Source organism: Fragaria vesca, linkage group LG7 (genome assembly GCF_000184155.1).
Source record: "Fragaria vesca subsp. vesca linkage group LG7, FraVesHawaii_1.0, whole genome shotgun sequence".
NCBI lineage: Eukaryota > Viridiplantae > Streptophyta > Magnoliopsida > Rosales > Rosaceae > Fragaria > Fragaria vesca.
This window is the reverse complement of record NC_020497.1, coordinates 16,696,660-16,712,350: the sequence shown is the minus strand read 5'-3', so window position 1 is coordinate 16,712,350 and position 15,691 is coordinate 16,696,660. Positions and strand designations below refer to the sequence as shown.

At 38.9% G+C, this 15,691-nt stretch overlaps 2 protein-coding genes across 2 annotated transcripts; one reads left to right on the top strand and one right to left on the bottom strand.

Moving 5' to 3' along the window:
* Positions 1-2,432: 2,432 nt before the first annotated feature.
* Positions 2,433-5,501, bottom strand: LOC101291093 (heat shock cognate 70 kDa protein-like). Its single transcript, XM_004307479.1, has 2 exons — positions 5,203-5,501; positions 2,433-4,531 (listed from the first exon to the last, which is right to left on the bottom strand). The coding sequence occupies exons 1-2, from the start codon at positions 5,414-5,416 to the stop codon at positions 2,790-2,792; spliced, it is 1,956 nt and encodes a 651-aa protein (XP_004307527.1). The 5' UTR covers positions 5,417-5,501; the 3' UTR covers positions 2,433-2,789.
* A 6,402-nt stretch (positions 5,502-11,903) lies between these two features.
* LOC101300684 (dof zinc finger protein DOF2.4-like) lies at positions 11,904-13,646 on the top strand. Its single transcript, XM_004308825.1, has 4 exons — positions 11,904-11,960; positions 12,156-13,146; positions 13,227-13,382; positions 13,635-13,646. Exons 1-3 carry the CDS (start codon positions 11,904-11,906, stop codon positions 13,232-13,234), a joined length of 1,056 nt encoding a protein of 351 aa, XP_004308873.1. The 3' UTR covers positions 13,235-13,382; positions 13,635-13,646.
* The last annotated feature ends 2,045 nt before the right edge of the window (positions 13,647-15,691 follow it).

Here is a 15,691-nt window from a genome sequence, read left to right as displayed (position 1 = left end):
TTCTCCGGTCCCTGGATGGCTCGGATCCCATGAACCAGAAAATGAGGTGTTCTTAGGTATCGCCTTTCCTGGTTATCATGTTGCTAGTACCTTGTAATGTTACTCTCAATTCCTGCATGGATACTGTGATCACCATGATTTTGACATTTTATTCCCAGTCATCTAATGAATTGCGTGTTTGCAGGATGGGAACAAGGGACCTTGCACTGGATATGAGTTTAGATTTTTCAGACTTTTGGTTAAATTTAGACTTGATGGGGTTAGTTTACCTAAACTTTCTTTATTTTTGGTCTCCCAAATTAACAAGCTTTGCACAAGTCAGGATCTTAATCTGTTTATGATTTTTGTGGTTTATATATAGGGAAGCTCTGTGATCACTTTCGGTTGCCATTGTAGAATTGAAGCTTGAATTTCAGAATGATGATTTTTGTTCATATGATGATTGGCAGATATGCTACCTGGTTTATAGCTAGGACAGGAGAAAATGTCAAAAATTGATCCATCCTCCTTCTTGATACTTATGCAAGATGAAGAGGTGGGTTGGTAGTTTGGTACTAGTGTTTATAAAACTTGCATGTTCTGACAATTTAGAGTAGATTTACCTCTACAAGTTGTCAATGAAATGGAGGTGAAAATGTGTAAGTTTAAATATAGTTAGCTATATTGTATGCCACTTGAAATTGATTAGTTTTAATAATTCAATTTTGATGTTTTTGAGTGATCTTAGGCGGAAGTGAATACAAATATGAGAAGGCTTTCTGCCCTCCAGAAAGGGTTGAAGGCAAACCCTGTTTGGAATACGTACATCACCTCATTTTCTCTTGGTTTCATGAGTTCACAGTAGAGCGCAGCAAGAAGAACGGTGAAGATAACTAGATAAGTAAGTCACAGAATAGAATGTCCTCTTCAAATTCAGGTTACAGAATTCCTCTATTTACATAATGCGGCCTATATTGTAGACGCAGCAGACGCTACTACATTGAAGCTTGAAGCATTAAGAATGGCATCGGAGTTTTCATGCTGATGCGATGCTAATTTGGTAAGCTGCACATAATCATAATAATAGCCTACCTGAATTTATTTGTTTTCATATCAGAGTTCTTAGCTATGTTACAAATTTCTTTTCACCTTTTTGGTTAATTAGATACCCAGGTTGGAGTACCTTAGTCAAGCAGCTGAGCATCTCCTCTTATATATCTCTTGACGGGAATCGCACCAGGCTACTTGTTCTGCTCATGTTGAAGCTTGATGCATTCAGAAAAGGCATCAGAATATCAGAGTATGGTAAGCTACATGCACACCTTTTTCACTTTTTCTGTATTCATAACTTGAAGTTTTTGGTTTTCAAGTTGGACTGATTAGCTATGTCACAGAAGATCTTTGGGGTTGATCATACTGACTGAGGATGGAGCTGAGTCAAGAACATCTTGTCCAAGCGTCTGGACTTCTATTTGGAAGGTATGCAAGGTTGCCACAATGACTTGTCACCGGAGAAGTTAGATTCGGGACTGTTCCTTTGATCACTAGATCCCGCTACAGTGCTACCTTGTGTGTCATGCTGATTTAACTTCTAATAGGAGTCTCTTTTGCAGAGGATGGGGAAGATGGATCATGCATCCAATACTTGATTTCAACTGATATACATCAAGTTCCCAACGCTGAAACTCACCACCCTAAACCAGTTCTTAGTAGAGGGCAGATTGGGAAGGATGGAAAGGGTTTGTGTACTCATTGCAACGTGTTTATCACAAGAATGGTGCATTGCAGAAGATTCGGAACATGGAACTCGCTTTATGAATCTGTTGTGGTGGATCCACATTCCATAGTTCTACAGCAGAGTTGAGGAAAGAGATGGATGGCGAGTCGGCGAGAGGATTGGCTCGCTTTAGGTAGTCAGTTTCAGAGTTTGGTAACTAGTTGCATTATGACAGAATTGTAACAGCCTACTCGTACAGATCACATTCAGAATGGTATTGGAGACTTGGAGTTGTCAAGCTGATGGCATCCTAATTTGGTTAGTTAGCTGCATACCTATATTGTCATTATTTGAGATCAAAATGTCACATCAATTGAGCATCGACCATGGTCTTTGTAGCTCTTCTAACTAAGCAGCTCTTGGCTTCCTCACATCTACTGAACTCCCTATCTGCGGCTTGATTCTTAAACTCAGCCCAATGGATGTGCAATATGAGCTTTATTAGTTTATTTCTTTTATTAGAGTTTTATTCCGATCATCTCATATATGATCATAAACTAATAATCTCTAGTTTACCTATGTTTAATAAAACTCCTATGATCGAAATCTTCAATATGCTATTATCATCTAATATTAGCATCGCCATTTGCCGTACATGAATTGAGGTTTACCTGTGAAACTAGTAAATCTCTGGCACAAAACAAAGTTCAACAGTAAACCAAAAGGGTCTGATTTTGTGCAATTGTGCTTCATAGAGACCATGGAATATCTTACGTATCATAACATGACTGGGGTTTGATTCCTAGAAGCTTATCAACAAGTGATTAGTGATCTTACTTGGGCAGCTGAAAACCTCAAGCAAATCAGAAAAGGACACTCGATCACCTATACTTAAAAGAAACAGGGCGAAACAGCAATTAAAGCTTAAGAGAAATTATCAAGAAAAAAATGTATATAGAATTATAGATTTCACATAAGATACCGCTAATCAAGTTTAAGACTTTAAAAAAACATCAGCACAAGGCTGAACAAAACCGCCTGGACCTCTCCCCGATACCGCTGAAAAACAAATACTGAATCAAAAGACAACAGCTTAATCGACTTCCTCAATCTTGGGACCAGCACCGCTGCCACCAGCAGGAGGAACATCTTCATCCATGCCTCCACCCATGCCCATGTCAGGAGCAGCACCACCTTGATACATCTTGGCAATGATAGGATTGCAAATGCCTTCAAGCTCCTTCACCTTGTCATCGTACTCCTCTGCCTCAGCAAGCTGATTTCCATCCAACCACTGAATGGCTTGCTCAATAGCGTCTTCAATCTTCTTCTTGTCTGCAGCATCAAGCTTGGAAGCAATTTTATCGTCTTTGATTGTGTTCCTCATGTTGTAGGCATAGTTCTCCAGGGCATTCTTTGACTCCACTTTCTTCTTGACCTCCTCATCTTCTGACTTGTACTTCTCAGCTTCTTGAACCATCTTCTCAATTTCCTCCTTGGACAACCTTCCCTTGTCATTAGTGATTGTAATCTTGTTCTTCTGGCCAGTTGTCTTGTCCTCAGCAGAGACATTGAGAATGCCATTTGCATCAATGTCAAAGCAAACAGTGATCTGAGGGACTCCCCTAGGTGCTGGAGGAATGCCAGAAAGCTCAAACTTGCCCAGCAAGTTGTTGTCACGAGTCCTTGCCCTTTCACCCTCAAAGACCTGGATCAACACACCAGGTTGGTTGTCTGAGTAAGTAGAGAAGACTTGCTCTTTCTTGGTTGGAATTGTTGTGTTCCTAGGAATCAACACAGTCATCACACCTCCAGCTGTTTCCAAACCCAAGGACAGAGGAGTCACGTCAAGAAGCAATAGGTCCTGCACCTTCTCATTACCCTCACCACTGAGAATAGCAGCCTGCACAGCAGCTCCATATGCAACAGCTTCATCGGGGTTAATGCTTTTGCACAGTTCCTTTCCGTTGAAGAAGTCTTGCAACAATTGCTGTACTTTGGGAATCCTGGTAGAACCGCCCACAAGGACCACATCATGAACTGTGCTCTTGTCCATCTTCGCATCCCTCAAACACTTCTCAACTGGTTCCATACACTTCCTAAACAAATCCATGTTCAGCTCCTCAAACCTAGCACGGGTAATGGTTGAATAGAAGTCAATACCCTCAAACAGCGAGTCAATCTCAATTGTCGTCTGAGCAGTGGATGACAGAGTCCTCTTTGCTCTCTCACAAGCTGTTCTCAACCTCCTTAGAGCTCTTGGGTTGCCACTGATGTCTTTCTTGTTCTTCCTCTTAAACTCTTGAACAAAGTGATTCACCATCCTATTATCAAAATCCTCACCACCCAAATGAGTATCTCCAGCAGTAGACTTCACCTCAAAGATACCTTCTTCAATGGTAAGTAGAGAGACATCAAAAGTACCTCCACCTAGATCAAAAATCAACACATTCTTCTCACCAACACTGGTTGCCTTCTTGTCGAGACCATACGCAATAGCGGCTGCAGTGGGCTCATTAATAATACGAAGCACATTAAGGCCAGCAATGACCCCAGCATCCTTTGTAGCCTGTCTCTGCGAGTCGTTGAAGTAAGCTGGCACTGTCACAACAGCATTCTTCACTGTTGTCCCAAGATAAGCCTCTGCAATTTCTCGCATTTTGACAAGAACCATCGACGAGATTTCCTCAGCTGCGAACTGTTTCTCTTCGCCTTTGTAGGAAACATTAATCATGGGCTTGTCACCAGGGCCGGCAACAACTTTGAAAGGCCATAGCTTCATGTCTCCCTGAACAGAGGCATCACTAAACCTCCTACCAATTAACCTCTTTGCATCTGCAAGCATTACAAAACTCCATTCAGAATAATGCTATTCATGCAGAATCAAACATGCCACTTCTACTAACACAGCCAAATAAACACATAGGAACTGAATAACAAAATCGCAGAATCGCTCCATGGAGACGAAGCGCAATTGACAAATACTAAAAACCTCACGTAATGTAAATAACAAATCTAATCAACAAAACCCAACAATCTAAAGCAGCAACTCTTTCCCACTTGTAAGATTCATGGAAATAAACAAACACAAAGCCCGGTAGCACTAGAGAACTTCATATCTGAAATCAAGCAGGACCAATCTATTTCTCTTGACTTCTATTTGCTCAATATCAAACTAAAGAAGTAAATTCACAAATCTTTTGTTCAATTTAAACATGAAGAACCTAACCAATCTGCCACAGTACAACTAGATAAAATTCGCTATAGAAATTCCATCAAATTAGCCAAAACAACAACCAGTAAGCAATTAACTAAATCATACATCGAAAGCACAATAATCCAAGCACTAATTAGAATCTTCAATTCAATATAAAATTCAAAGACCTCAACAATCTACAGCAGTAAATCTTGCACAGTAAAGAATCTCCATAGTAAATCCACCAAATTAACCAAACAAACAACCAATCAACTCACAAAAACCAAAGCACAGGATTTCGAAATCTTACCGAAAACAGTGTTGATAGGGTTCATCGCGACCTGGTTCTTCGCCGCGTCACCGATCAACCTCTCGGTATCAGTAAACGCCACATAAGACGGCGTCGTTCTGTTCCCTTGGTCGTTGGCGATGATCTCGACGCGGTCGTGCTGCCACACTCCGACGCAAGAATAAGTAGTTCCGAGATCGATTCCGATCGCTGGTCCTTCTCCTTTTCCGGCCATCGTAAAATCAAGAACGCAAAAAGAATGAAGGTTTTAGAAAGAATCTAGGGTTTGTTTTTGGACAGTGAAAGAATTCTGCTTTTCTGAGGCTGAGAGGATTTGGGGGTTGGCTTTTATAGGGGGTGGCTGGTCTAGAATGTTCGCACCTAAGATCTTTTTGGAGGGAGGGTCTCTAGAATGTTCGGGTTCAATGAGGACCGTTCGTTTTTCGTGATGTGGACGGTGACGATTCTGTGGTGGTTTCCTTCCATTATTGACTTTTTTTTTTCCAACGTCGGCCTACGCGGTATTGTTGACTCCAAGCGGACTCCTTTTCTCATTTGGGTCTGATCAAATTAGTGGGCCACCTAGGCAGGTTGGGCTAGGTGGAGTTTTGGGCCGGCTAGGCGGTAGCTAAACTGGTTGGGCCTAGACAGGCGGGTCGGTCCATCTTTAAAAAAGAAAAAAGAAAAAACTAAAACGACGACGTATCAGGGGAAACAGAGAGGATGAGTATAAATTTGAGCGTGAGGGTTTGGATTTGGCTGCGGAGTAGATGGTAGTGTAAGCTTTTTAGTTTATAGAGTTGTTATGAAGCTGAGGAGGATATATGAGTAATGCAATGGTTTAGGGCAACTTAGACCAGCATTCTCTTCACTGTGTTCAAAGTTTCAAACCCATATTTCCATTTAGTAAAAACTTTTGGACATCAACAGAAATCCTGAGCCTCATGCAGCCTAATTCACAGATGAGCAAAATAGCAATTCTACCTTTCACTTAAACCGGTGGAAAAAGTGGCACAAGATTATCTTCTGCCTATTCAAATTGGTATTAAAATTAATTCATCGCATAATAAACTAGCCAGTTTATCACTCTCTATAATTGTAATGCAGGGTATATTGGACCACTATCTTTAACCTAGCTTAAGAAAAGCTAGAGCACGTGAGGAGAATCAAGAGTGAGATTTGTGTGCTTCATTTCTTAATCTTGATTTACAATTCTGGAAAATCCCCTCTTCTGACCAAGCCCATATATATTACAACAAGAATATGGTGATTTTATTCTAATGAATCAAAACAATAAGCTACAGCATATCTAGGATGTAAATTAATGTGTATATGTGGGAGAGATAGGTGACACTACTGTGACACCAAGAAAAACAAATAATGGGGGCACAAAAGCTGCAGGAGCTACAGCTAAAGCTTTCCTTTGCTGCTTTGCATAATTGTACAGCTGAGTACTACTTTCCTTCTTTTGTTTGCATGAAAATGAGTTAAAGAAATATTCTGCAGATATTGATTAGATAGGGGAATTAGATTCCTACACCACTCACCAACCTTAAAATTCACTCAGATTTCCCCAGATCAATCACATGCTGTGTCATGCTACAGATGCAAGTCAATTTGAGATCTGATCCCTAATATAATAGTTTTCATGCACATAAAAGGATATATTCCATTTAATTCCCTCGCAGGCTGGTATCCTTAGAACTTTTGCTGCATATATACACAGTCTGGATTCTGGAATTTGCTGTATTAATATTTAAGCTGACAGTGATCATTAAGTGATTAGCATACAAAAGTGTATAGAAAATGTTACTTTTAATGTGCATAATTATTTTTGTGACAATCTATCAAGTATTAATATTACACTTGAATGTTTGTGATGACTAATAGATATGATAGATATAGTTTAGACAATGAAATTGTGTTCAAGGGATCCTTTCAAGGTAAATTTTGTTTTGTTGTCGCCGTGTAAACAGAGAAACCAATTAATCAATTTTATCATTTTAGTTCTTTCGAGTATATATTCCATTCACCTATATATGATAACTTTCTGCAATTTAGAAGGGTTGTTCTGAAACTCTGAACATAGATAACTAGCCTTATCCGATTATTTTTGGAAAGTTGTAAAAGACTACGATGTTCTCATGTTCATAGAAGATGTATCAGAAATCTCTACAGAATGCAAGAATAACGGAAGCTAGCTAGGCATATTACAGACTCGATCTACATGTTAGTTGTCACCTTGCCAGCCCTAAAGGGTGTGACTTGTGCAGCCGCAGTGACTGTCAACATTTATAACTATTGATTAAGCTTGGTACAATATTGAAGCGAATAGGACTGGAATATGTATACGCGGACTGTCTTACATCGATTTATCAGTAGCAATCATTTTATAGCGAGGTAAGCTTTCAGTACCTGGCTAGCAAGCTTGCAGAGAAAAGTTTAAAATTTGGCAAGAAGGCACAGGCTGCAAAATTAGCTGTATATGATGCTGGAAATATTCATGAGGATATCGATGTTTACTCATGAATTTGTTTTTGTTTAATTCGGTGATCAAACGCAGTGCATTCTCATATATATTATATAGCGCGCATGATCGCAGTTTGCCTCCTTTTAAATTTGCCTATTTCAACTTCATGAATTTGAGCACACTGTATATGTTGATATTAACAGAAGAATCTCTTTTCACCTTGTAGGTAAAGTTTTTACTCAGATTATCAGAAGGCATGGGTTTGAGTGTTCGTTTATGACCACTGTTCTAGTCTTCTAGAGCTAAGGAAAGCAAATTGTCCATGCCTTGACTTTTCAGAGCATACAAGACTGTCAAAACTGGGGGTCCATATCCTGAAAAATAATATGAATTGTTTCATCCGAGCTAATGAACATTGGAGTTCCATGTGCAAATAAATGGGTGTTATCTAAACATATAAGAGATGCAGATGAATACAAAGATTGATTCATGTGGATCAGACATAGGTAGCTATAACATTTAGCTCGTTTGGTACATTCTTAAATTGTGGGTTATGGTTTCATATGATTTGATATTCATATAATTAGTTGTCGGTAGAGGCTGATCATCAAGCTGCTCATTATGCCTATAAATTGTACACTGTCAAATAAACTTGATTCATTGCGGTGGCTAATATATATGTTATTAGCTTACCATTTGATATTTGGACCACATGAGCTACAGCTATATATCTTGCTTCTTTTTATTGGGACAGCATCATATCCTGAATCATTTTTCTTCTTTTCAGCCTTATGAGTTACAATATACTGCTGCCATGTTTGTTTTCTATAAGTATCACACTAATTAACTCAGCTCTCCCAAGCCATATCTAGCTAGTGTCCAAGATGTTAGCAGTTTAGTTCTAATCGTATATCACCTACTGTTCATCCCCCGTTTTCTATGAAAAGAAATAAGATAATAAAATCATGTTTTTATGAGAAATTAAGCTCAAGTATGTATGAAAATTTTACCATGTCATTTGATTAAACATGTGAAAACCACTAGTATATATATATATATATATATATATATACAGGTAAAATATATGGTAGATTGTTAGGTATCGGTATAATGTATATATGATAATTGTTTGGAGAACAATATATGGTACTACAAATTTATTAAGCGTCAATTTCCTTTCATGAATTCCATCATTGTGCACGCGTGTCTCTCTTCATCATCAATCTCCATTGAAAATTAAGGTGACAAACATGCAGCAGCATAGAACTGCTATCTAATTAGGTATCAATTCCTCTCCTTAATAATTATCACCTTAATGTGATTGATTATATGTGTTTTTGTCACTCCAGCTGTTCAAGTGTATATCGATCTCATTGTCAATTCTGTCTCATCTCTCAGTAGTCCCAAAGTAAATGGTATCCATTTGCTAATCCTAGCTTGGTAATTAACTCCGGTTAGGTATTCAGAATGCAAACGTGATCATACATTTCGCAAATAGATATTCATCATGTTGTTGCTAAATATTCCCAGCTTGTGCTTGTGTTCTAAGGAATGAACTCAAGTCTGTCTTCATTTCCCAGCTTGTGTTCTAAGGGAAAAGAAATCAAAATAAAAAATGAAAAACTAATTAATCAAACTAACCATCCACACATAAATAAGAACCGAGTTGTCATGATCAGGCCTACATTCATATCAAATAATTCATATCCGAAGGTCACACAATCTGATCCAGAAAACAAAGATGCATATAGATTTGATGCGCACGTTGTGTGAGCTAGAACTATGTTCTGGGTACGCGTACGTGAATGATCGAAAACTTGGAGTGGAATTAACCTAGCTTTGGCGTCACATATATATTTCATATATTTCTGGGTTGGCAAAATGAGGACAAGAAGGTGAGATTGGGACCCGTTGATATCAACTGGGAAAGAAAAGGTAAGAGTCCCCGACCGTGAGCATCTGATGACGACCACTCTAGCCACCCCACAACCCGCGGCTTGGCCTACCACAGGGGTATTGTACCAAACCCTAGCTTATCTAGTCTTTGTTAAAGCTTAGTACCAATTCATAAACAAAAATAGTGATTGGTACATTAATACACCGGAAATTCTCGTATATATGACCGTATATACCCTACTCGTTATACGGTTAGTTAAAACCTCAATCGTATCTTATATATTATACCGAAACAATATATTTACTTGAGTGAAATCCGTACCGACTTCAAGCCAGTAACATCTACAAGTCTCTCATTGGTACGTTGTTGAGTAATGGGGTTTTGCATAACGCATATGTATGACGATAGTGAATGTGTCGGCTTCGAGAAATCGGGGTCATTGTTACGAGGCCGCATTGCATAATGTTTGCATGCATGCTCTCTCAAGGCTAGCGGTTCTTGCGAGGTAATTACCGCTAGGCTAGATGTTAGTAGGCTGAATGATATTTTTCCATTTTCTTTTTGTATACATTGTAGAATTGAATATGGGAGTGGACTGTTTTTTTACCCATGGTCTAGTCATCAAAATGGTGTCCACATAAGCAGTTTTAACAGCAATATGGATGAAAGTACCAAAATGGGTAACGGATCATTAGTTCAGGTACCATGAGGGTAGTTCTGCAATTTTGGGTATCAAAATTTACATTAGAACACAATTTAGGTACCATTTGCGGATTTTTCCCTTTCACTAATGCTAATCAGTTCAAAGGTGATTTGGTGAAACATGTCTCACATGACATAAGCAAATGAGTAACAAATTTACGTTAAATTATTGCTTATGTCTATAGTCGTGGAGTGTATATATATATGTACTATGACACTGAAAATCATAGTACTAATTACTGGAAATAATTAGTACTCTGAATTGCCAGTTAATTTGATTGCCACCCCTTTGATGAGCTCCAAGCATACATTTCCATATATACAGGTTGGCTAGCCACATGCAGCACTCTCAATTGGAATTTGAAGCCATAAAGAGACTTCAAGTTAACTAACTTCTTGATGAACGTCCGTAGCCAGCTGCAGCTTAATTAGCTTTGTAGATGACAGTTTGCCGACTAGGTACAATTGGTATTCTGATTTCTCGATCTGATGCATATGAATGAACTAATTGAATAGAGTTAAAGAACCCTAAAGCTCCCACAAACATAATGTTACGTCAGTGCCTATCAAAATAAATAAATAATGTTCACGTCAGTGGTGATCAGTAGTATGCATTAACGGTCATTCATCCTTTTGGTTATTTTCCCATCATTTCACTTATAGCTCTTTTGACCTGCACTTTGATACTTCTACATGAACAGTTTGACTGTCCGGACAGTAAAAAGGGAAAGCATATTGAACGGGATCACTAAGTTCGTGTGTTTCTTAATATCACCAGCAATAACATCTCAATCTCTTTACACAGTTTTGGCGAGACAGTTTTCTGGGTGGGGAAGAAGATTGTAGCTTCCATTCAATTCTATTCCAAATGCTGATCGAGTTAAAAAGTCTAATGAGTAAATAACACTACAATTTCCAAAATTTTGGGTATTACAGTACGTATTACTATTGTTTACGCAAAACCCTAAAAAATGTTATACAGGGAGCTGGTAAAAGTAAATGTAGTAATTGCATATGCATTTCCATGCAAAAATAAAATAACTCGATCTGTCAAGAACAGATTGGAGAAACAAAGGTACATTCGATTGTGACACTTCCACCCATGACCATCCCCCACAATCACTAACTTTTCATTATTAATTCCTTATTGAAACTATTAATTTACATGTTGCAAGAATGCTAGCTCATACATAATATTATTGCTTTTGGTTTTTCTTTGTTGTTTCTTTTACTAGTCGTTGGCGCTCTCCATCTCTATCTACATGCATGGCCATTGGCCCTGTAATCTTTACGGGGTTACTGTAAAAACAGCATCATCGAAAAGAAGCTTAAAGAGTAAGAAAATGGTTTTGTCGACTCCTTTGATCAAACCCTAAAAATTTAATAAAACAAAAAGAGAAAGACTACAGAGAGCTGAGAGAGAGAGAGAGAGAGAGAGAGAGAGCGTATGGGCTGAGAGAACAGAATAAACAAGTTTAATAAGCACCAGCTAGCAAGCAGTGCCTCCTTTATCTTTCCGTCTCCTTCTCATCATCTTTTCTCTCTTTCTCTGCAACTCCTTTGTGTTTGATGTGATTCTCTTCATTACTTCCCTAAAAAACCCACACCAACCCTTTACAAAAAAGAGAAAGCTCTCCGAGAGAAATAAGAGCCATGGTTTTCTCATCCATTCCCGGCTACCTGGATCCACCCAATAACTGGCAGCAACAGGTAATAAGGGTTTTAGTTTCAACCATTTCTTTCCTCTCTTTTTTTCTTTCCGTAGCTTCATCATCAATAAAGTTAATTTTAAAGATGATTATTCCTATACCCTTTTATTCATTCTACAAATCTTCTTGAATATACACTGGTTTTCGATTTGTTTCTCATATTCTTTGTTTCTAATTTTGTTTTTGGTTTCTGTAGCAATCCACTCATCATCATCAGCAACAAGGAGGTGGCACGGATCAGAATCATTCTCATCTTCTTCCGCCGCCACCACCATCTTCTAGAGATGGTGGTAACGGCGGAGCAGGCACGATTAGACCTGGATCCATGTCTGATCGTGCTAGACAGGCCAAGTTGCCACAGCCCGAGACAGCCCTAAAATGTCCCCGATGCGAATCCACAAACACCAAGTTTTGCTACTTCAACAATTACAGCCTGACGCAACCGCGCCACTTCTGCAAGACCTGCCGGCGCTACTGGACCCGAGGAGGAGCACTGAGAAGCGTGCCGGTCGGAGGAGGCTGCAGAAGGAACAAAAGAAGCAAAAGATCAAAGTCACCAGCATCTGCATCAGCAGCAGATCATCATCAGCGCCAAGGGGGAGCTGGTTCGAGCTCGAGCACTGTTTCTAACTCCAACAGCTGCAGTACTAGTGAAAATCTCTTAGGCCATTTGGCTCCTCCTCCACCACATCAATTTCCTTTTCTGCCCTCTTTACATCATCTAAGTGACTATAATTCCGGCGGCTTAAGTTTCGGGGGAATTCAACAACAACCTTCTGGTGTTGAATTTCATAGTCAGAATATTGGTGCTAGTGGAAGTAGTAGTGGTGGTATTGGGTCTATTTTGTCAACTGGCCTTGCTGAGCATTGGAGATCATCACTTCAGCATCATCAGGTTCAACAAGGGCAGCAATTTCCTTTCGTGGCTAATTTGGAGCCACCAAGTAGTCATGGCTTATACCAGTTTGAAGGTAATCAAAATAATAATGCTCAGGATACAGGAACTTATGGAAGAGGAGGTGCTCAGCTACTTTCAAAGGCATTAGTGGATTCAAGCATCGGGGCTACTCAGATGGCTAATGTGAAAATGGAAGAAAGCCAAGCACTGAATATGTCAAGAAACTTTTTGGGCAGTCTTGGAAACGATCATCATCAGCAATACTGGAGTAGTACTACTAGTGCTGGAGGTATTAATAATGCCTGGACTGATCTTTCAGGTTTCACTTCTTCTACCAGTCATCTCTTATAATGTTTTGATGATCAATAGGCCTCTGAGTTTCAAACCAACCAACAACCCTAACCGTTGATCGAGTTTTATCGAAACTTCAACATTCAAATGCGACATATATTACGATGAAATGGGAAAGATCGATGGAGTGATGATCTCTAGCTCTTCGTATTTTTCTCAAACAAGCTTAGAATGGTAGGTTTTTCTAGCATTGAAACGTTTTGTTGTGTGTTTATTGCTTGAGCATTTGGGGGTTATTCAATTGGTGTGTCCAAAGTAGCTAGGCTAGCTTGTCTTTCATGTAGTACCACTTTGATATCTGACATGAAAGGATTAAATTGTTATCATTATCAAATGAATACAATGTGTACTCAAGTAATTTTCCTTCATTAATTTTATGGAATTGTGGCCACTAAAATCGTCTGTGTAATCCTTACTCTCTATCAGTTATTTCAGTTGAGAGGGTGGAGGAAAATCACCCACACACATTACCAATCTTAGCTCCTTCCACACTATGGCCAAGTTAGAACAAGCGTAGCCAGAGATTGGTATTTCAGTTTTCAGATTTCACTTCTCACCTATTGGGTTATTTCCATGAAAGAATAGTACTACTGATCGATCATTCATTAACTCTATGCTTCCCGATCCAGTAACCACCATGATAGCTTGAGGTTTGAGTAGTCCTTTATTGCTTGCTTCTAGTAATACGTTAACCCAGTTTCCTTCAGCATCCAAATGGCAATATTTAGCAGATATTTTGGTCTCATATTTTCTGGAAAATATGTAATTATTTCCACCTCTTGTTAGTTACTTTGCACCCGAGCTGCCAAAAGTTTGTTCCCCTTCTATGCTTTTGGACTCAAAGAGAAGCAGATCTAAAGAAGGGCTTGTATGCTTTTAGTTACAGGTGTGGGTAGTGCGATTAGTAGAGTTATGTGAGATATGGACGACTATAAAGGAACTAAAGGAAGACGCCAAGATCTCACTCAAAACCATGCAAAGGAGCAAAGGACGTACATATTCTTCGAATTTTGTTTTGGAAAGAAAACTAACCAAGAGACCACGACCATACCACACATGGTCAAAAGCATAAGAAACAACCAAAACTTAAGAAAATTAAGAGATCTGAATCCGTAAATCCCACTTGATACAAATTAATCGTATTAGAGATTAGGATTATGATGTAACTTTATAATAATTAATATTTACTTTTCTGTGGTAAAGGAAATGGAATCTGGGTTTTGGATTTGCTTTTGCAGTAACCAAGGTAAGCAATAAACTGTCAAAAAAGCTAGTCCATCTCTGTCTTCCTCACTATAGTGCAACAGTGAAGATGGTTTCGTTGGTCGGTTTGTCGTAGACTACGACTGGGACGTGAAATATATGTTTGAACACTAGCTTGACCAAATGGGATACCATAGTTGTTTGATTAAATTCATACAGAGAGGCTGAGAGAGAGCACCTGGATGCCCTAGTAATCGATCAATAGAGATTACAATAGTCCATCTCAATCCTGTTTAATCATTATTCTTGTTAAATTTCATGTCAAGGCTACTTTAGTTTTTGTTTTCAATTTTTAATGATCTGGGAATCATTTTGATGTTCAAACTTAACGATCCCAAAGACTCAGTACTACTGCGTCTGATTGGAATGGGGCGCTTGTCTGTCTCTCTGTCTGATTGAAAAGAAAACGAGGAGAAAAGGAAATATGGAAGTAGAAGAAGAAATTTAAGATAAAGAAAAAGCACATTGTGTAGCTCGGAAATCCAAGATGTATATTAAGTAATATGTACTGTTGATATGGCCACAATATAATATGCTGGAGAGGCGTGAAGATCATCTCTCTCTTGAGACCAGAAAAAGAAGGAAGAGATGTTAGAGATGTTCTCTGTCTGTGTTTCCATGGCAGCTTTCCCTTTTGTGACGTCGTTGTTAACTGGTTAATGCTAGCTCTCTCATCCTGTACTGATATACAGCAGATCGAGTTTGATATATATGGGCACGCACACGCACAGATTCCAATCTAGCTAGCTGCTGCAAATGCTTCTTCTAATTCTTGGTTATCAGCCCTCACGTTCTTCCACATGTGCTCAATCATACATATACTAGATTCTTTCCTCACTTAGTTCAAGAATCAAGACCAGTTCTAGAAAATCATAAACTGCATGCAGAAAATAACTGAAAAATACTATCTTAGAAACCCTAACTAGGTGTGGTTTGGATCCCATTTGATCTGATGCAACTCTGTTTGATTCTTAATGACTGATCTTTTAATTATATAATGTAAGTGCATGTAATAAAGAAATTTAGTGATTGATGGATCCATATCCGATCTTCTATTTCTTTCATTACATCATCCATCATATAATCTTGAATGGAATCTTGCGTAACCAAGCACTAAAATTTCCATGAGAACTTGGACTCCTTCCAATTCTTTATATCAAAATGTAATTGAGAGAGAGAGAGAGAGAGGAGGGGAGGGGGGGGGGGAGGGGGGGGGGGGG